Genomic DNA, 22252 nt, shown 5'->3' with positions numbered 1-22252 from the left:
AAGCATAACCAAAACCTAACAAAATCTCGAAGGAAATAAAGCATATCCTATTAAACAACACCAGCTAGCAACTACTGTATGTTTCAAAAAAGAATTCTTTCACTAACAATAAATGAATATTTTGCAAGACCCTCATGGTCTTTTCTATCATCCTCTGTTTTATCCTTGTTTTGGCAAGGAAAAAGAGATAAATTAAAGATTTAAAAGCAGCATCTCTGTATTGATTGGTTATTTTAGCTCTAAATTTTAGGATAATCACCAAGCATTAAACAGAAGAGCATGCAGTCAAAACACACGTTATATTATCACATTCTGGATTAACATCAAACTTGGGATCATCCAAGGGACCTGCTGTAGCTGCTGCTGACTGACTACTTAGCAGTTTTTCCTTCCTGAGGTAGAATGTCGCCAATTACCTACAAGAACATTTCAGAGGCAACCTCTAAATTCCAAACAGATAATTCTATAAAAGAGCAATATACTTCACAAACAAGGTAAGATTCCCCTACCCAGCTTCCCCCACAACTATAATGCTGCCAAAAATGTTCAAGTCCACACTTATGTATGATCCAAAGTCTGAATATTAATGTAGCTCAGTATTGTCAAGTTTTTGTTCAATTACAGGGAATTCCACATCAATCCACACAAATCAGCTTAGTGTTTTAGATACAAAGTTGAAAAGAAATACGTTTAGTATCTCAGCATTTCCTACATAGTCTTCGCACATGGAAGCCCACAGAAACACTTACAACTCAGTCAGCCCCATTCTCTTTTCTTACTCTGCAAACTGTAAACAGAAAGTAAGCCATATGACACCTTCATGATTATTTCATGATCCAATCCAGTCTTTGATCAGATGTCAAATATCTTCTCAGGCTGAGAATGAACTCTAGGCTAATCATTCATTATGTAGTGCAAAATTCCTATAATCTGGTTAACTGATTAACTGATTAATAAGACTATTTTAACAATCAATTTGCAAGTGTGACAGAGACTGAGTTGCACAACACCTTTAATCTCCTTCCAGTCTTTTCAGTAAGAAAGATCACAATTTCTGTTGGGGGGAAGAAGCCCCATTTTAATGTTCAGAGCAAACAGATCAAATTAGATGATGATCAGTGTATTTCCTAGGCCACCCATAATTGTCATCAGCTGGCATCTCTACAGCTATTCTCTGAATAGTGGCTCATCTCTTAGAATGCACTCCCCAGCTGCCTTTTCTAGCCTTGGTCAATGTCAGTATTTAGAGCCTGTCCAAACACCACCTTTTGAAGCTTCACAACTCAAAAGAAACAAGAAGTCAAATCACTCCCAGAAAACCTTTTAAAATGCTGTTAGGCCCATGAATAATCAGAGCTGATGCTGATTTTTGTAAAGCTCTTGCACAGAATTGTTAAGTGCACTGAACTAGGACAGCTTCATTGCTTTCTATTAGATTATAGCAAAACAAAATTTGAAAAAACAACAAAACCATTTATTTTCCTAAGCAAAGTGTAACAAGTATAACAGAAACTAAGATCTGAACATATGATCTACTGATTCCTTATTTCTAAATGTTTTTATTATAAGTCTTATTTTATGATTATATAATTTGACATTACCCTAGTCCAGTATACTTTCACACGTGTATTCTACACAAACAAGAGATGCAAGAAGGTGACAGCACTGAGACAAAAAAACTCAGGCTTGAATGCCACTAGTGCTTGAAGATGGATTTTAAAGAAGTCGAAAACCATGTTTCAGCTTTAGCTACCGTAAATATACATACAGCTCATCACAAAGACACATTTTTCAATTTCTTCCACCTTAACTCACCACTGCTCCTTAGGATGTAAACGCAGTTGCTATAGGAACACATTCTCTGGCAAAAACACCATAAATGTGTTCAGGATCAAAGGTAAGTCCGTGACTAAGACATTACAGGTACTTGAATACATCCTCCAGTAATGTGGAAAATTCTCTGAAGTTTTAGAGACACCTTGACTGATTCTCTAACACTGGGGTTAAAACTAGTTACAATCCAATAGGATATTAGATAGTGCACACATTTTCTAGAGGTGATACTGCACACATTTTCTAGAGGTGATTAATTCTCAAGTTTAATAATTCGCTTTCACCACTATGAAAACATTCACAACCTTGCCCTACACAGAGGTTCAATACAACTAAACAGACCTCTTGTGGCACACACATGAATGATCATCGGTCCAGTAAAAGATCACATGTCCATCTGGAAGTGATAAATGAGATCGTATATGCAGCCTAATTCCTTCCACATGTTAACATGTAAGACCTACATAATCAATTCATGCTTTTTCACATGAATGCTATTTAAAATGGCCAAAGCATAAACCAAAGCTGTGCAAGGAGAAAGGCTGCTGCCTGAGGGACACCTGCACTATTACTGAACAGTCATGCTTATTAATTGGGCATCATTCATTGTAGGACTGAATGAGGGAAAGATTTGGGGATTGGAAGCATGTAATTATGCTTACGTAAACACTTAACACAGAAGAAGTTCAAATTAAGGTTATAAATGCCCTTGCCCTCTCTGGAGCAGCTGTTAACAGCCATTAGAAGGAATTGCCTGTAATGAATCCTTTGGAGAAAAAAATCCCTCTTTCTTGTGAAAACAGCATAGATTAGATGACTGCTACAGATCAAAATCTCAAAGCAAATTTATCTTACTAGACACAGGAACTGAAGTGCTTGTGACCTGCTAGCTCAAAACAGGCAGGGGTAATGCCAGTCCATAGCTTTAAAGGCATGTTACTGCAAGGCCTCTGCTAAGGTGAACACATCTGTCAGAGGTTTTGGCATGTTACTGTGCAACTAATTGGCTTCTGACAAGGTTGTCACTCTTGTCCCAGGGACAAAAGACACGGCCAAAGAGTGTGCAACTGTCCACATATACACTTCAGATTCTCACTGCTGGCTCAGTAAATCCTCTGCAAAATGATTTTTGAAAAGCTCAGGAGAGTATGTTTGAGCATAACAAACAATCCTGAGAGTAAAACTATTTCCCACTGTTACCAGTTTGCAAGGAGGAATGCCTTCTTTAAAATTTAGAGGGGACACTAGAGCACACCATGTAAAAAAATCTGTAACTTTGTTTTTCAAAAACAAAGCTTGTTAGTAGATATTATCTTATTTTTTCTATGAACATTTTCAGAGATGAACCACTGCAGCTGAACATGTCCAGAAAGAGTGGAATGGAGGAGGAAGACATTCACCCTGCAAGAGCTTCAGAGCGTGAAGTTTTCTTTCTTACATACTGGCAGAGATCTGCCCAGACTCCAAACCATTAGGATCACAGCTACACACAAAAAGGCCAGCTCTTCAATGTTACACTAAAATAGCTGCTGGACCACCAGAAACAACTCTCTCTCACCAACAGGGATTCCCAAACCCTAGCTCAACCACCAGCCTTTCTGCTCTGTTTAAGGGAAACAATGGAACACACAAACCAGGCAACACTGAGAAGCTTACACTGACACTGCCCTTCTAGCTAGACTTCCCCAAAGCACATTGTCTGCAATTCAGAAAAAAACAAAATCAAGAAGGAAGTTTTAAAACACAAGCAACATTCTTTAAATTATCCTCAAATTCACCTATCTTGTCTCATGTAATTTTTCTTCTATTATCACCAAATGTAAATTCTGCCAAGTCGAAGTGGCTGTGCAAACCCAAGAAGCCACACAAGACTACCAACTGAAGTAATGAAGCAGGACATACAGTAACAGGATTTATGTATTTCTTATTCCAGACATAACTCATCTTTACTGGAACTTAAATGATGGTCTGTACAGCCATTAAAAAAAGCCAAGTAGCATACTTCGTGACCTCTCAGATCTCTGTGCTTAACAGGAAGGCTTTAAAAGGGATGTTTAACTCAGCATGGCACTGCTGATGAAACCAAACGACATTTTATTGACAGCTCAAGAGGGATGTGGTCTAGTTGCCCAAGCCACAGCTCTGCTTTGTGAACTGCTCTGTAATAGCACTGCAATATCCTTCAAATAGAAGCGGAAGATTCATCTATACTGGCAAAGTAAAATAGAAAAAAAAATCAGAAGGAAACTGTAAACAGGAGAGCTGAAAAAGAGTATTGCTGCTTTCCTTAAAACAACTTAGAGTAAACTCAGTAAGAGTGAGGGGACAGGCTGTGGCTTCGTTGTTGTTCAGAACGTGTCTACCACATTTTTGCTCAGGAATTCAAACTACATGTATTTCAAATCTGTAGGATTCCAGTAGGAAGCTCTGTCTGCCAGCAACTATCATTCCCCCATGTCACCAACTTACTTGATTTCAGTGCTCCATTGTTTAAGTGAGAAATTGATGGCACTTGGTTGGACTGGCGCAGGCTGGGAAGCTGCTTGTTCCCCCACCAGCTCTGTAGGAGAAGTCTCCACAGCTAGAATAGTTCTAGCTCTCTCTGCTGAAGCATTTTGGCTTAGGATACTCAAATCTATTAAAAAAAAAAAGGAAAAAAAGAAAAAAAGCAAAACTTTCAGTGAGTAAAAGAGCAGCTGTTATATAAAGCAATATATTACTAGGTCTGTTAGTAATGTAGTCAGGGTTTTATCTTAAATTCTATCTTAACTTTGTAAAATACTCTGTTCAACTTTAAAAAAGACACTTTCTCAGCAAGCTCTCAATGCAGCCACATACTTCTGATAACAGGACTCGTGTTAACGCTCTCGCAGTGTTATTTCATGACCAACTCATAATCTCAACTAGCCAATATTGACTCATCTAGTTTAAGCAGCTGTGAAGCCATACAAATTAAGGTGGATTCATTATATTAACCAATAAAACCCCTTGTAAAACAAGCTCAGGTCTATCAGAACTCCTAAGTCAGGAACAGCATCACCACAGTACTGTTACACTGTGTGACCCATACCCCCTGCTCCTGACCCCTGGCAATATTGTTAGCATAACCAGCAATAAGGCATATATCCAAAATATTTAAGTGGGCTGCTAACATATACCCCTGCCATACTAAAACTACGCCACTCAGATAAAAATTCTGCAGTTTGAAAAGAAACTCATGTGCCATGCAAAGGAGTTGTATATTACTAGTAACAAAAAAGTTTTAACATTTTCAGCAATTCAGTATAAAATCTACTTGCATTTAACCTGCCATGTTTCACTGAGCATCACCTGAAAAGCAAGCATCTGCATAAAATGAGATGAGCTTAAGATTCAGTTCCCTCTGAGCATGCTTTAGGTATGCAATGGTTATATTATTTCTCAGCTGCTATAGAAGAATACATTTTGGCACAAAACATATACGGGCCCTAGCATGAAACTCTGTAGCACCTTTCCCTTCATCCTTTTCAGCTTCCTTGGGTTTTTGTTTAGTTTTGTGGGTTTTTTTGTCTTTTTTTTGGTTGGTTATTTGTTTTTTGTTGTTGTTGTTTTGCTTTTTTTGGTGCTTCATGCTCACAGCTATCCTAACACAAGTATCCTACACAAGTACATGCTCTGGAAGAAAGAATGTGTCATTACAACTCACTCTGAAAGCAAAATATACAACAAAAAAGAAGAAAATAATTGCCCTTTTGTAATAACTCCTAGGGTCTCCACCCATTTAATGAATCCAGATAGTAAAGGTGTTTCAATGTTGATTAAGAAAATGTTCTTATCTGAGCACTGATTCTGCCTATTAACTTGAAAGAAAAACAGAAATCCCATGATATGATCATAGTATCACCAGAAGGGAATAAAGAAATAAAATCCAAAACCACATTACATTTCTGCAATGTTTCTTTGCTGAAGCATACAAAAACAACTTAATCTATCACTAGCATAATAAAATGCATAAGATAAAATGAATGCAATAGAGCCCAAACGGGTAGCTAACTTATTTGCTGTCTTGTCATTTCTTCTTCTTAAAAGCCACATAACATAACTAACTGAAGGAACTTGACTAGTCTTCAGTTGTCCTCAAACAAAATGTAAGAATTCTGACATTAAGCATTCATGAGCTGGACTTGATGGTCCTTGTGGGTCCCTTCCAACTCAGGATGTTCTACGATCTACAGCTAATTTAACACACACAGCAGGTTCTGCTCTATAATATGAGCTGGTAGAAAAAAAAAGATTTGAAAAATATCAACTGAGTTCTTGAACTGTAGCACTGAAAGTCAGTTGAAATGGGAGTAAAGAAAAGTGAGCCTTCCACAGTTGAAGGAATCCATCAGTCAAGGTGACCCAGAATATAAAGCCGTTGTTCAACAGCTTAAGTGGGTAAGGCAGCTTGAGAAAGCACACCTGCTCTTCCACACTGCCAAAAACACTTATGCAGCAAGGAAAAAAAATGAAAAACGGGAGTTAGTTTTTGGACGATGGTTCTTACTGCATCTGTTATGACTTAGACAAAGGAACTTTCTTGCCAATAAGGACATGCAGAGAAGGCCAAGGAGAAAATACCCACCCAAAAGCCCCATTTGTGCGTTGTATAATGCATAGGAACTCTTTATGGGACAATTTATGTATTAAATCATTAGCTGACATTACTCATGCCCATACCTCCTGCACTGAGCAGGGGTAAGGTCGTATTTTAATAACCTTGCCTATTGGTGAACCTGTTAAAACATTTTTTATGAATAACTATAGCTGAAAGACAAATGAAAACTCAGTTATCGGTGTTTGGGAGGTAAGATTGATAATGTAATATCTGCACTTCAAAAGTTTACTTCAGGTGTTAAAGGAGAAATTAATAAATTGGAGTCTTTCTTTGCAAAAGAGCCTGTAACAGACTAGATAATGTATCCTATTTTGAGATTCCAGGGTTCAAAAGCAGTTCAGAAAAGTAAAAATCCACGTCAAACTTCCACATGTGCATCTGGGGTATAGTTCTGCCAAATGGTATACCTCCTACAAAGCAACTAAATCCTTCCCGTGCAACAGACCAGTGATGACTAAATATCAAACTAGCTCCAACACCTGACATTAGTATGGTACAATTACACTGAGACAACTAGTAATTAACAGTGGCCTGTCATCTAAGAGAAATATTCATGACAGCAGACAAAGTAATGTCAATATCTGATTTTTACATCTGTATCCAGTTCTTTGTGACTTTTTTCTGAATACACTGATTGGAGGTGTGAACTACATGGCAGATACAGCACAGCAACATGGCTGTTACTGCAAACATTTCCCCAATCTCATTTTTGAACTTATTTTAAAACATAGCAATCTTAGAAATGCATGACATACCATTTTGCATTACTGCAAATTAAGAGCTGAGAAATTAAGAATGGCCAATTTTAGTGCTGAAATAATGAAGACTACATTAACAGTCAACCAATTAAAAATTCAAATCCTAAAAAGAATAAATCATTTATTTGACTTACATGGTACTAAAGCAGCTCCATTACAAATCCTACGGAATCTTTTGTTACACAGCTTTCCCACAGCCCTCTTGAAAAATGTTTTAAACCATTTTTCCACATCTTTACCACTTCCTTTGATTATTCTTATAAAAACTTCTAAACTTGATCTACGAAGCTTTCCCCAAACCCTACATACGTTCCAGTTACTCCAGACTTCCGAACTCAAAAACAGCTCCAAAAAAAAAAATATATATATATACACACACAGGAGTAAAAAGGGGGAGGCACAAAATAGACAAGACTACAGCGAGCAGTTTCACTTCTGGACCAAAGCAGACTATTTCCCCACTTAAAACATTAGTGATAGCACCTGTATTAAAGCCTTAGCAAAAGAAACCAATTTCTGTGCTCCAGTATAACACACATCTTGGAACACACAGTAAGGGCTTTTTAGAAGACACAAGTTAGTCATCATCATGGAACCAGCGCCTTAGAGAGTCCTACCGGAAACTTTTGCAGTACTTCTTCGAAAAGTAAAAATAATAATTCAGGCTCTTCCCAGTCTCCCCTGAAGGAATCCCTAATTAAACCATTCAGTTACGATAAAATCATTATTGCGATAAGCAGTACCAAAAATGAGATACTACAGATGCAGTTTCAAATTACACATAATGGAGTTTAACTGCCGGCTGTCCACAAAAGGGATGGGTCTACTCAGCCCATGCATTCCCTTCTGTCATTAGTTGCATTGGATTTAATAAATTTAAAAAAAACACAGTCCTATAACAAATTGATTCATCTTGCTGATCCAGAAAAACCCAACAACTTATAAGAAAACAGCAGATGAGTGATCTAAAGTGACGGCACTTTTTCACTTGTTATTGCTGCATCTGAAGCAAAGCAGGAATGAGGGAACTGTATCTACACAGACTGCAGAGACAACAGATGAGTTTCAGGGTGTACCTCAATTCTGAGGTAGAAGCCAGAAAGAACACAGATTTGGTGTTAAATTACACATTATGGTTTATCTGATCCAACAGCCTGCTCCCAGAAGAGGGCACTCCTGTCTCCTGCACGCTGACTTCCATCCTTAGCTGCTAAGCCCCTTGTCCCCTCCCTTCCAGCAGCTCTGCAAGTCACCTGATTGCACAGTAAATATATTCCACTCAGTAATCCAGCTGAAAACAGAACAAAAAACAACCCTCCCTTTTGGCTAAACTTTGACTTAAACCAACTCAGCACAGGGTCAGACAAATACCACGTAACAATGCAAAAAGGGAGACTACCTAGAAGAGAGTAAGAGGCTTACAGTAGAACAAGAAAGATTTCAAAGAAGAAAACCTTGTTACCCTTTCCAACACCTGCAAGCTGTTAGATCTTTACACAGCAACACATCTATTTTTGCAGCATATGCTTTGACAAGCTGCTAACCAGACTGTATGCCGACAAAAAGGCTGTCTCAAACCACCCCACTTCATATTCCCACCAATTCTCCTGTAGTGATCCCAGCACTCATCTGTCCCTGCTGTAAACCACTACAGGAAGCCACACTGACCAAAAACAAACGTGGAGACAAAGATGTTTCCTGCCAGTTTCCCTCCCTGCACTACCGTAAGGAAGGTTGAGACCAGCACCAGTGCTGGACCAAGGGAGATAACTGAGCATCTGTTTAGCGTGGCTGGCTATTCGACTGGTGTAGCTGACACAAAGCTGAGCTCCTACTGAAACAGACGCCAAAGCCAGCTGTGGCTGAGCCACAAGCAGGCTGCTCTCAAATGAAAGCAGTAAACTGGGTTAGAGGACAAAGCTGCAGCATGGGATCCAAACAGGGGGAGGGGAGAGGAGGGAGGGGAAGATGACAGCTTAACATTTCCGGGTTTACAGGAGGAGCAAATTGAAAACAACTAAACATGAAGTTTGTTGATGAAGTATGCCTGACCTCAAGACACTGCTTAAATCCAAAGAGCTTTACTAACATGTTTAACTTGGCATAGAACAGGATTTCTTAATGCAGTCTTATTTATCAGTCACAGAAATAAGCAAGCAACTCATTTTTGTAACCATCCTGAAATGAAACAATTCAAAAGTGTCAAAGCAGTGTAGTCAAAACGCAGAATAATTTTGTACAATACATTGCTACATTTTTATATCTCTGACGCAAGTCTAAAATTACATTTTGATTGGCTGAAGCTATTATGGAGACTGAATTTCATGTGTGTAGTCTTTGCGCAAACTGTCTTCCAACTGCAAAAAGCAAAGAATATTTATCACAATCAGATACACCCATCACACCAAAAACCAAGTACGGTTATTTTCAAGAACAAAGTCTAGTTACTCAGAAGACAAGATATACCTGCTCCCATTAAAACCTGCACTTTACATTCAGAATGCTGAACACACTAACTGTTAGGAATCTAAAACTACAAAAAGAGAAGTAGCCTCAACTGTACTTTGCCCCTTCATGAAACCTAGTCATAGAAATACTCTGTTTTACTTGATTTTTTAAAAAACTGTTTTTAAAGAAATCAATCGGTTTCAAAAAAGAGATGAAATCACACACAGAACTACATTTATGTCATGTTACTTCAGTATCATCAAAATATGCAAAGTTTAAATAGTTACTTAATAACAAGATGAAGCAAAAAAACTTCCAAAGACTATGGTCACTATTCTTCCTTTGTGTTATGCCTTGTGCTCATTAACTTATATTGAAAATAAACACGGTTTTTACTCAAATTTTCAACCTACCAGGATTGTCTTTGGCAACCAGACCTTTGGAAAAGTCACTTGGTGTAGGAGAAGTTCGACTGTCCCTTTTTGCTGCATCAAGGTTGTTACAATATTCCCACCTTTTCTGTTGAAGCTCCTGAAGCCAGTAGGTCATATCCTGACGAGTTGCAGCCTGCAACACAAGGAAGCAGAGTGCTAATGAGACCGGTGCATCTCTCAGGCATCTGAATACCCAAGCGCAACCAAAAGGAACAACCCAGATCCCTTTGCTGGTCTGCTAATTATAATTACCTCAAACCAGTTATGATTTAAAAGAAATAACCACTAATGTAGACAACACATGTTGCGCAAGCATTCATATCCCTGACTTCCATACCAAATCCATTTCCCTTAAAATACAAGTATTTCTTTCCTCCAGTTTTAAACTCAAACACTAGAAAACACAGCAGCATCCTATATTTCACAGACAAAGTGTTTAGATACACACAAGGCCAAGTGCTGGGTCCTGCACCTGGGTCACAACAACCCCAAGCAGAGCTACAGGCTGGGAGATGAGTGGTTGGAAACCTGCCTGGCAGAGAAGGACCTGGGAGTATTGGTGGATAGTCGGCTGAATATGAGCCAGCAGTGTGCCCAGGTGGCCAAGAAGGCCAACAGCATCCTGGCTTGTGTAAGAAACAGTGTGGCCAGCAGGGCTAGGGAGGTGATTGTCCCGCTGTACTCGGCTCTGGTGAGGCCGCACCTCGAGTACTGTGTTCAGTTTTGGGCCCCTCGCTACAAGAAGGACATGGAGGTGCTCGACAGAGTCGAGAGAAGGGCGATGAAGCTGGTGAGGGGTCTGGAGAACAAGTCTTACGAGGAGCGGCTGAGGGAGCTGGGGTTGTTTAGCCTGGAGAAGAGGAGGCTCAGGGGCGACCTCATCACTCTCTACAGGTACTTGAAAGGAGGCTGTAGCGAGGTGGGGGTTGGTCTGTTCTCCCACGTGCCTGGTGACAGGACAAGGGGGAATGGGCTAAAGTTGTGCCAGGGGAGGTTTAGGTTGGATATTTGGAAGAACTTCTTTACGGAAAGGGTTGTTAGGCACTGGAATAGGCTGCCCAGGGAAGTGGTGGAGTCACCATCTCTGGAGGTCTTTAAGAGACGTTTAGATGTAGAGCTTAGTGATATGGTTTAGTGGAGTACTTGTTAGTGTTAGATCAGAGGTTGGACTAGGTGATCTTGGAGGTCTCTTCCAACCTAAATGATTCTGTGATTCTGTGACAGCTGCACATCTTTATTATTAGAAGTCCCATACCCACACACAAAAATTCCCATTTTCATTACTTACTTGCTTTATTATCAGCAGAAACCAACAATTTAATAATATATCGTACTGCCATCTAATTCCATGATAATCCCATAAGCTATCTTGTATACAGTGCTATTATGTGTGTATATACATAACCTACAGGCCTACAGTCATTAGTATGAATAGCTAGTAAGAGTCCAAGAAGCCAAACATCTGTAAGCCTCAATCAGAATCACAGCTATACGAGTCCTTCCAAATTGTGGCAAATGACAGTCTACAAATGCCAACAACAGACCAAATAAAGGTAACAGACACTGAAGGTGCTTCCCTGAAGAGAGTCATTTTAATTAAAACACATCCTCAGCAGCCAACCTAGAGCAAACATTTGGTGCTAGTAACATGGTATGTTAAGGAATAAGAAGTTAACACTCATGAAAGGACACTCACCTAAGTCCTTAGTAAGCACGCAGAGTGTCCTGTCACTAGTCAGTCCTTCTGCCTTCTCTCAAAGTGCTTGGTGGCATTACCAATGAAAAACCCACACTACCGGGGAAAACGACTGTTTTACTCTTTAGAGACAACTAAGTACTGCATAAAGCACATTAATGGCACAGGTTTGTCTTCATTACTGATAAAAGATAACTTTTGGTCTAGTCAAATGAAAGATCCATTTACCATCATATCTCAACTCAGAGCGGTTCATTACAAGACAAATCTAAAGCAACATAGCAAACAACAACTGACTCCTCCCCAGGGTGCTCTCTCTGGATCAGCAATGTGTGATATTGGTGTTTAGCAATCAAAGATAAATTTTTGTTTTACAATTTGGCCTTTCTGTACCTGTATGAGCTTTAACATCCAGAACATTCTATGGCAGATGGCTCCAAAGCACTGTTCAAGCAAGCTAATGAGAAAACCGAGACAGTAATTCCTGGAGCTGATGCTCCAGTTCCTCTCAGCACATCATATGCACAAGGCAACACAACATACGTGAATCTGATCAAGTAAGCACACATAAAACAAATCAAGTAGTGCAATACACCAAGCAGATACAAGAGGATGCTGTAGGTTCACCTTCCTCATTTGCTAAGACAGGCATGTAAGCAATGTATTTCTATTCTGTATTGGAAGTAAGTTTCATATACTTATTCTTGCTTGCTCACAGGAAACTGGGGCAAGGGGAATATTTTCTTCCCATGTCTTTTTTTGAAGGAACTAGTTTAAGTATGTCTATGAGGTTTCTCAGAAAGCAAAAACTTGGGCCCTGTGAAACACCAATCCACACAGCTGCCGCTGGCACTCTTGGAACAACCACAGCAGCGAGTGCCTCCCCTGCTGTTCCCAGAGCCAAAGGGTTCTTTGGAGTTCTGTTCAGCAACAAGCGTCCATTTCTAATATATATCAGAATCTACATTCCCTTGAGATTTGCACACGGGCCTTGTCAAGCAAGGTTTTACTGTGCTCACATAGAAAACCACTCGGTATTCAAAGAACTTCCACTAACACAGGATGTAGCGTTTAAGCGGTTCTCTGCTGCCACAACAGCTAATGAGGCAATCCACACTGACTCAACCTAAGGTATACCTACAATTAACTTCTGCCCATGACTAGTGCAACTTAATGAGCTCTTGTAATATTTCGTACCATTGTCCTCTTCCCAAAGCTCTTTAGAAAACAATAAACTGATTTTATCGGAGTTGCTGCTTGCCATTGCTTTTAAATTCCCATCTGCACCTGTTCTCTGTTGAGCAGCAGATAGACGCCCTCGGTTTACATGTGATGGCACGGAGGCACAGGGGGGCAGTTAGCAGTTACGGTCCTTCAGTGTCAAACAGGATAGCAAAGCAGTAGGTGTTTCTCTCTTCCTGTTTTAAGTCATTTCCCAAGAAGTCCTTACGACTATGCCACTGCACCATGTGTGTTATTTTGCCTTCCTTCCTCAACGTAATTGGTCTTCCTTCTCTTTCTATAGAGGATTCCCACTCCCTCTGAACACTTTTGGCTGAGTTTATACAAGTATCTAAATTATTTACTTTACATGTAAAAGAATATGCAGTGACCTTCTGTTATGATGACTTTTCTTCATCAAAGTTGGTTCTTGGAAAATGGCTTTTTCTAAAACCACACACAGAATGTAAGTTTATCATTTCCCCTCCTCCTAAACAAACAAAGACAAATCTGCAAAATCTGTGTGTGAGACTTGAACTGTCACAGAAGGGGACACTCCCACGCTTGCCCCATTTCTCATGGTTTCTTCTAGTATTTGGCTACTGGTCACCGATAGAGACAGAACATTTAACTAGGAACAGCACTGATCAGACCTGGCAAAGAATCCTTATTTGTACTCAACTATTTCGTGGCTCTTCAGTAAGAGAGAACCTTAGCTAGTCACTGACAACTTAACAAGGGTATTCTTGCAAGAAGAAAAACCACCATCAATGGAATAGCAGAAAGAATGCAGATGGTCTACTTGCCTTCTTAGTTACTTATTAAATTAATTACAGATTTCACAGTAGGATAATTTTCCTTTCTGTATGACACTTGCCCATAAGAACAAATCTGTATCAGCATGACTACACCCATTAGTTTTGACAAAATGACATTTTCACAACAGAACAAATTCTGCAACAATACAAAGAAGAGCAGCCATGTGTTAGAGGTGTAAAAAGCCACACTTAAAATAATGTCATCTGAACTAATGCCAGAAAAGGAATTACTATTGCAAACCTGCAGGCAACAGCAGCAGCAGAAGACAATGTAAGTAAAGAGACGTGCAGTCCCCACTGCTTTTCAACATAAAGGATGGAAAATCAAGATCATTTACTTAAAACCCTCCCTGTGTTCTTCTACTAAGGATGCTGCAGGATCTAGCTGCTTCTGATGCATGTGTGACGTGAACAGAAAAATTCTTTGGAAAAAACAACTGCACAGTGACATCCTCTGCCTGGACCATGGTGGAACACGTATGCCAATAACACAAGCATTTTTGAAAAGGGGATCACCACCAGAAAGTCTGTATTTCTTAAGACTTTCTAACCCTGCTGTGCTCAAACAGCAAATTGCAAACCAGATGTCTATTTTTGGAGGGCTGCCCAATATTCAGTTCAAGTACTGTAACCACTAATCAGCAAAGTTAAAACAAGAAGTCTTACCAACTCAGGAAACAAATCACCTTCATGACTGAGCTGTCTTCTAAACTGAGTTAAGACCTAACTAAGCTGGGTCCTAAACCAACACTACTTAAACTCAGCACCATGAGAGGTTCACAAGGACGCCGTTAATCACTGCCACAACCTTAAAGATTATTGACAAATTGGAGTAAAAGCTCCTAAATAGCTCTGATTTCACTGAGTTTGGTGTCCAATACTTTCAAGGATCTGGGCTCCGAACTCCGCAGTGCCTGGAACACATACTACTTGGCCAATAACCAGAAAAATGAGTGTTTGTTTTTTGTTTTAAAGAAGTCTGTGCAATTCTCTCCACCCCACCCCAATTCCCCCAGAAGTTATCCACCCACAAGTGACCAGACACACAGGCTATCATCACCAGCCAGCGTTGCTTTGTTTCAAAAGCAAGGGAACAGAGCCATAAGCCAAAATACACTGCTTTAAAAATAAATGAGAAACCTCCTCTTTGTTTGTTTATATATTCATAATGCTAATTCTTTTCTCCCTTAATGACAGACCTCCCTGTGCAAATATGAGCAAATGTTCACTTGACTGTATTACCAGCATTCTACACCACAGCAAGTATTTGCAGGATCAGGCCCTTTCCGTGATATTCTCAAACACAATTCTCCATCTACAATTCCCAAAGTGCATACTTTTCTCTGACTCTTCACCTAAAATTATGGTACTTGTTATGTATTTTTACAAAGGGGTTGGAAAAAGACTTTTACATATACTTTGCTTCTTCTAATGTAATTTAACTGCTCAAAATACGTAGGAAAAACTACGATCATGTAATTGTCAGCCTGATTGTCTACATTTCTAAATGATGAATGATTTGCTTTATTAGCTATGAAGGCTACAGTATATATTTTTTCCTCAGACTGCTATCAAACTGAGAAACAAACCCCAACTACATCATACCATCCTCAGTTCCCACAAAATACAAAGACTGAGCAATCCAGATGATGAAATCATTACATTAACAAAAATACTGAGGCATTATGAAGAAATAATGCATTCCTGAACCGCGCCATCATTGCAATCTGGAATTCCAGTTGCTCATTTCTTACTGCTCTTCTCAGCCTATAACAGTGAATGAGAAAGACCAGATGATGAGATCTGGAAATTTTGAACAAGAAGCAAATTGAGGAAAATAAGGCATGTGAGTTAGAGGGGGAAGGCAACATTTGATTTGACTTTTATCCTCGTGCTCTGTGTGTAATGTTTTCTTCAAAGATTCAACCACATTTGTTTTCAACAGAGGCTGGATCAGTCAGTCCTTTGGTTTTCCTTTTTAACTTAACATCTTGAATTCATTCTTGTCTCTACCTAATTTAGCTGCAAGATATTTTTATAGGCCTTAAAGAGCCATCATGCTAGAAGAAAATTAATTCCATCTCCAAAAGTCTTAACCCCTGGTGAATCACACAGCTGCAAGAGGCCGGCTGATCCTGCAATATCCCTCGAGATCTTCATTAATTCCTTATTATATAAATGCTTATAATGTAACAGCATTTTATGGACAGTCGCTTTGCTGCTTTAAGGCAAGCCTCAAAACAATGAGAAGATACAAAATTATTTTTTCTGCTAGTTACAGAAATGACCTTGACTTTTCTCAACTGCCGTATGGAAACATGAAGAGAGCTCCAACTATCATAGGTTCTTTCCTAGAGAGTACAGGAAAAAATGACTGAGAAAAGTAAGGCCATAATAACATCACCAACAAAAAGATACCAACAGAAACACAAAAAAGGAAACACCCCTATCGCTTACATTTGTGCATCACTGTTGAGCAATTCCATCTCCATGAGTGCAAGAGGCACCTGTGGCTGCTGCTTCACTACTACTGTTTGACAGACTAGTTATTTATTACACAGATAACATGTTATTTCCCACTATAATCAAAATCATAAGCTACTTGTTTCCCAGTAAAGGCCTGCCTGTTCAAAAACATCACCAAAACAAAATGTGCATTACGTACTTTCCTGAAGATTTCCATATATAAAAAAAAACACTCAATAGTAACGTAAAATAAAACAAACCCTTACACCCAGTTTGCAGCTTTAACTTCTGTAAGATAAATACTCAGGGTATAAAGGCAGATTCATTGAAAGTAATAACAACATATATTATGGCTATAGGGACAAAAGAGTCATATTTACAAGTGATTACATGCAAAATTGCTGATTACATTGCTTTTCCTTAAACAAATATAGTTAAATTATTACCACAATAGTTTTCCAGTTAGACAACTTGTTTACTCTTCAGCAAAGTATGTTAATGATTCCTTATTTTGACAAATGTTTACAGAGTATTGAAAAACGTATACAAACACATTCTACAGTATCAACATTTTTTATCACTGTTCAAATTCCCACTGTTAAGTAACCACATAAGAAAGATCTCTTCCAATATTCAATATGAAGTTCTGCTGTTTTACTTAAATAACTTTATGGATTCTTTATAATCTAATATTAAGGAACTTGCTGCAAAAGAAAGCAGTTTGTGTGAAAGCTCACACAAAGAGCATTCCTTGAGCAAAATATATGCATTAATAGCAATCAAAAATAATACAAACTCAGATTAATTTATTCCTAATTTATCAAGTGGAAATGGCTTCTTCGTCCCCCCTCACGCCCAGCCATGACGACAAAGGAAAGATGTGTAAAAACAAGCCTGATGTTTAGTCTCATCCTGTGAATGTCTATGTCCTTGCAGACAGCACGATCCACAGCCTCTGCTACTATCGGGAAACAATTCTCCCTCCTCTTCCTTCCTCCCCAAACAGTCTAGATTAAGACTTTTGCCATCCATGTTTTCAAAATAAACACCCCAAAAGTGAAAAACACGCCAATGAAAGCCTCCAAACCCACAGCCCATCAGATTTCCTTGGCAATCGCTTTTCCACCGAGACGTTTCCACCGAACCCACTCGACCAAGGCAGCCCTGCGCTCACCTGAGGCAATTCTTTCCTCCTTCAGAGGGGCACTTAAAAAACTACTCATTAAGGCAAAGATGAAGGGGGGCACTAGGGGCAGCCAGACATCTCTTATCAACCCCAGGTTCGGGAAGGATTACTTCTCTCCCTTAAAACAACAAACCGAAGCCAGCAGCGGGAAGTCGAGGGGCCGGGCCGGGCGAGCAGGGCACGGCGCCCCGGGGCCTACCTTGAGCACGGCGACGGCGCCGCTGGGGCCGTGCACCTCGAAGGCGGCCCCCTCGTCCCCGGCGGCAGCGCCGGCCTCGGGCTGGTGGTAGCTGAAGCAGGCGGAGGCGATGTCGAGGTGCCCGAGGGGCAGCGCCTCCTGCGGCCCCTTGAAGTAGTAGAGGTAGCAGCGGCGGGGGTCGAAGACGAACCAGCGGCTGCGGAAGCCGCGCAGGGGGCCCTTACCCGACAGCTTCTGCAGGTAGCCGCACAGCTTCGGGGAGCACGGCCCCGGCTGCTCGCCCGGAGGGCCGGCGCCGGGCCCCGCGCCCTCCCCGCCGCCCTCCTCCGCCTCCGAGCCGGCCGCCGGCATCGCCTCGCCGCCCTTCGCCTCCCTTCCCTTCGCCTCGCCCCGAGCTGGTGGGGCCCGCGCCGCCTCACGGGACTTGTAGTGCGGCCCGCCCCGCCGCGAGGCCTCGGCCTTCGCGCTGCCGCCGCCCGGGGGAGCGGGGCCCAGCGGCTGCTGCTGACGTGGAGCGCTGCCCGCCGAGTCGCTGCTCTGGATCCGTGCCCTTCTAGTGTGTCACTTACCGCTACCGGGCTTCCACTGTTGTGTGACCGCGTTAAAAAGTGTTTCCCAAATCGTGGTCTAGCCCACAATCAGATTAAAAGCCGCCTTTTTTGTGGGAAGCTACATTACTAACGTGTATTCTCCGGTTCAGGGCCTTATCTCTTCACTAGTGACTTACTAAAGGTTGCAGCATTGACCACAGGAGTGCTCGTGCCAAACACAGTCCTAACAGTCTCCATGCAGTGTTTGATCTCACCTAACAAACTCTTGCCACATGTCAAATCCCATCCCAACATCTGTTATTTACACGGGAAAAACTGTGGAATATGCAGACAGCAATGGGTAAAAAGCTGTAGCTTACAGGTTTCAGACTTGTGAAGGCTACAAACTAAACTGCTTATATTTCTATGTTTCTCTGAAATGTCTAGCACATTTTGGACTCCAGGGAGCTGCTAGTGTTAATAATAGAGGACTTATGTGACTCTCACTGTGACTTTCACAGTGAAGAGAAGTAGGTACACATTTCACATAATTCCTCCCAGTGTCTGGAATGCAATGTATGCCTATTTCCATCAAACATGCCTAATGCTTAGGGTACAAATAGAGAAAAGAGCCTGATGAGGCATAATCACCCCAAAATAGGAGGAGGCAACTGTGTATTTAATGACATTGAGCTTTTCATTCTCAACCTTAAAGACAGCACAAAAAGCTTGTTGTCAAAAAAAGTTGTTGCCATGGTTGTAGCAATGGTGTCTTTATTAGGATTATGCTAGGTATGAACTTGGTTCACCTGACTGAATTCTGACGGTTTGGAAGTTCTCAAGGTATCCAGAAATCATAAATCCCCAAAAGCTTCCTAGTCTGCCCTCATTTATAATTCCCTTAATTTCTCAGTGAAAAGTAACTGCGTCATCTGCCAGACAACATTTGCATTCTGTGCTAAAAGATATAATTGATATAAAGCACCTGAATATCCAGCGTGGTTGTCCTTGGGATCCACTTCTATGATGACAGGGGATCACAGCATTCTTCAAGTCCTTCTCTCTGGATGTCACCTACCGATGAGAAATGTGTCAAGTGAGGAAATAACCAATGTTCAAGAGAAACTTGTAATAGAAACTGAAGAATGGAAATACATCTCCCCAGTCAACTCATGTGACATGAAGTGTGATGCACTGAAGGATTAAATGTTGCAAACAAAGGGGAGACATTTTTGTCCATATTTTTTTCAGAATAGAATGACTGATTCTGTTGTGTTAAAAGCTGAGAGCTTTTTAGTAAATGTGGAAAATAAGAAGGGTTGATCCTGTCAGGTCAGTCAGATTTCTCTACTATATACTGCTCAGTATCTTCTTAAACAAACACAAAGTATTCTTGGTCTTCCCATAGCATCATAGCCTTTCTTGGCAAGCGGCATTTGCCAGTACATGAATTACACATGGAAAACACTGAACCCCTTCAGAAGCTGCCTGTTTCTTAATTCTGTCATTTAGACAAGTTTGAGTGCCCCAGCACTTATCCCTGATCTGTTACATTATCTTACTGATTTAGTGAAGCAAGGCCTTGTTCTTTGCACGCAGAGTACCCATGACTCCTACTGGCTATCAATAATTGCATCTTGCAGCAACTTACAGAATCGATTCCATAGGCCGCAAACTTTTGCTGTCAGTACTTCTCTTTTTTAACTTGCTGCTCAGCTTCCTTACAACACTCAAAGCAGGAGAATCCCCTATTTTTGCAGTTGATTCATGTAAACAGGAAGTTCCCCTTCTTGGAGATATAAGTTCCTTATTTCACGTACGCCCTTTTTTCACAAACAGATCAAATGTGGAATGGTAAATAACAGCAACTTATTTCTAATTGCTACGGGGAATAAACATGAAAACAACGTTTGAAAAAAATGCTTTTCCCTTTACCTGCCCCTTTTTTTCATGTTTTCATGTTTAGAATGCACAGATTGGTATAGGTGGCATTCTGTTGCTAACAAAATCTAGAAAACAAATATAAATAGCATCCCAAAAGATGAGATTTCACTCCTGTTGAGAAGAGAGGACCAATGAACCTTTTGGTCTGAATGTAATTCATAACCATACTACAACAGTCAAGTAAATTTCTTTTGTAGTGAAATAGTGGTTATACTCCCAAGAGAACTACAAAGGTATTAGTCAAACATGAAAATATTTGACATTTCTTTTTTTTTTTTCTTCTTCTCTGGCATGTATATTTATCTCCCAAAACTTCTTTTTACCATTATCTTAGTAATAGCATTTTTGACTGATTAAGGCCATCTACTACACTTAAAAAATAAAGCTCTATTTACTCTGAAAAATGAGAGACTGGTCTAATTCATTACAGTTGTACCAGTTTTATCTTAAAATGAATATAAGCATTCATAGTTCCTGAAAAAATTCCCCTTTGGAATAAGGTCTTAAAAAAAAAAAAAGAGATATCATTAACTATGGAGGCAGAGAAGGTACAGTTAGTGTTTATCGTGGTCTCAAGTTGACATATTTACAGGAACAGTGCAGGAACCTCCAATAAATGACAAGCAGCACATCTGTACCTTGCTTTTTGTTAAAGTGAGATCACAGCTCCAAAATAAGAATGGTTAAGAGTGTAAATTACATCCTTTCATAGATAAGAAAGCAAAAATATCTCTTGTCTGATACCATCTGAGATGAAACCTATTTTTTTTTCAGAACTTACATTAAACATCCACTGTTCTTTGTTTTCCAGAATAATGGAACTACAGGAACTACCCCGTAAAGCCCTCTACCACACAGTGTCAGTCCAAACCTGCAACTGTTACTTTTATTCTGTTCTGAAAAATAATTTGCAGGTTCTTAGATAATTTTAACTGCAACGGTCAACGCGAAGATGAACATTTTCAAACTGTTGCAGTCTGTTTATGTATAGTAGTTGTGTAGAAAATTATATTATTTCAAAAAGTGAATAGTTTTAGTCTACTATTATTTCAATTCTTTGGAGATCAGAAACCAAAAACTTTCCTATGCTTTTACTTACCACAGGAGACAAACAGCCAAAAAAATTCAGACTGTATCAAAGGCAGTAATTGAGAGAAACATCATTCTTCAGCTGTATCACATCTCATTCTACATTCCCCTGCTTCTCTGTCACCACAGTGACCAGGAAGAACATCATATTGTTACATTTCCAGAACAAATTCTTTCCTTATATACAAACAAGTCGGCTAAAGAATTACATGGGCAATACATTTCAACTGATGGGTAATATTTCACATACTTTTTGTTCTCCAGCATTCTCTTTAAACTCTAGATGGTGCTCCTTTCCTGTTTCACATTCTCCTTTTGTGTTTCCTTCTCAAAATGGAAAACGCACAAACCTTAAATAAGCAGAGAAGCTTATTTGTATTTTCTGATTCAGTAGGAAAGATCTAGTTTAACTCCAATTAACTGTCTCACATAAAACCAGCTGAATGTACAACAACATTAAATGCATTGCTTTTACTTTTTGTTGCACTGCATCTTACCAAGAACTCTTCACTATGAAAATGCAACAACAATTCAATTCAGTTAAAGGCAGCACTGATTTCTAGTTACATATCTGCAATCTGACTTGTAAAAACATCTACACAAGTTGGTATGCACGTAGAGGAGAGAGTCAAATTAGATCCCTTCTGAATAAAAAAGCCTGAACTACTTAATTGTAGCAACAAACAAGACAATCCACACATACATAATTGTTGGCTTCATGTAGATCCAGACTGGCTCCCAACTGTGATAGAGCTTGATGGGAATGCCAAAGAGGATAAGCAGAAGAATCCAGAGTACTCTTGTAGAGGGGAAAAGATTAATGGGCAAGAGATACAAACACTGACAATGAAGTTTCATGATTTCAGGTACTTACAGTGAAACTTCATTCCATGTGTAACTTGTCCCTGGTTCCCAGTGGAGAACCTAAGAAAATATACCTATAATGGGGACTCACAGAAGTGTCCAGTAAAAAAAAAAAAAGATCAGAGGA

At 39.9% G+C, this 22252-nt stretch overlaps 1 protein-coding gene across 3 annotated transcripts in view; it reads right to left on the bottom strand.

Annotated features, from left to right (window-relative positions):
• TBC1D2B (TBC1 domain family member 2B) overlaps positions 1–19301 on the bottom strand; it is a 38139-nt gene extending 18838 nt beyond the window's left edge. The window contains exons 1-3 of one of the 3 annotated variants that reach the window (XM_083850876.1): positions 19214–19301; positions 10092–10245; positions 4303–4468 (exon numbers count right to left, since the gene is read on the bottom strand). In XM_083850876.1, coding sequence (XP_083707002.1) covers positions 4303–4468; positions 10092–10227 — 302 coding nt within the window. In that variant the 5' untranslated portion in view covers positions 10228–10245; positions 19214–19301. Of the gene's footprint in view, positions 1–4302; positions 4469–10091; positions 10246–17487; positions 17641–17698; positions 18191–19213 lie in introns of those variants that run through there. The other 2 variants (XM_083850875.1, XM_083850877.1) reach the window with 2 other exon arrangements.
• Positions 19302–22252: the final 2951 nt, after the last annotated feature.

This window comes from Anser anser (assembly GCF_964211835.1).
Source record: "Anser anser genome assembly, chromosome: 10".
In the NCBI taxonomy this organism is placed as follows: domain Eukaryota; kingdom Metazoa; phylum Chordata; class Aves; order Anseriformes; family Anatidae; genus Anser; species Anser anser.
Note: the sequence above shows the minus strand (reverse complement) of the source record. Positions and strands in the feature narration are given on the sequence as shown.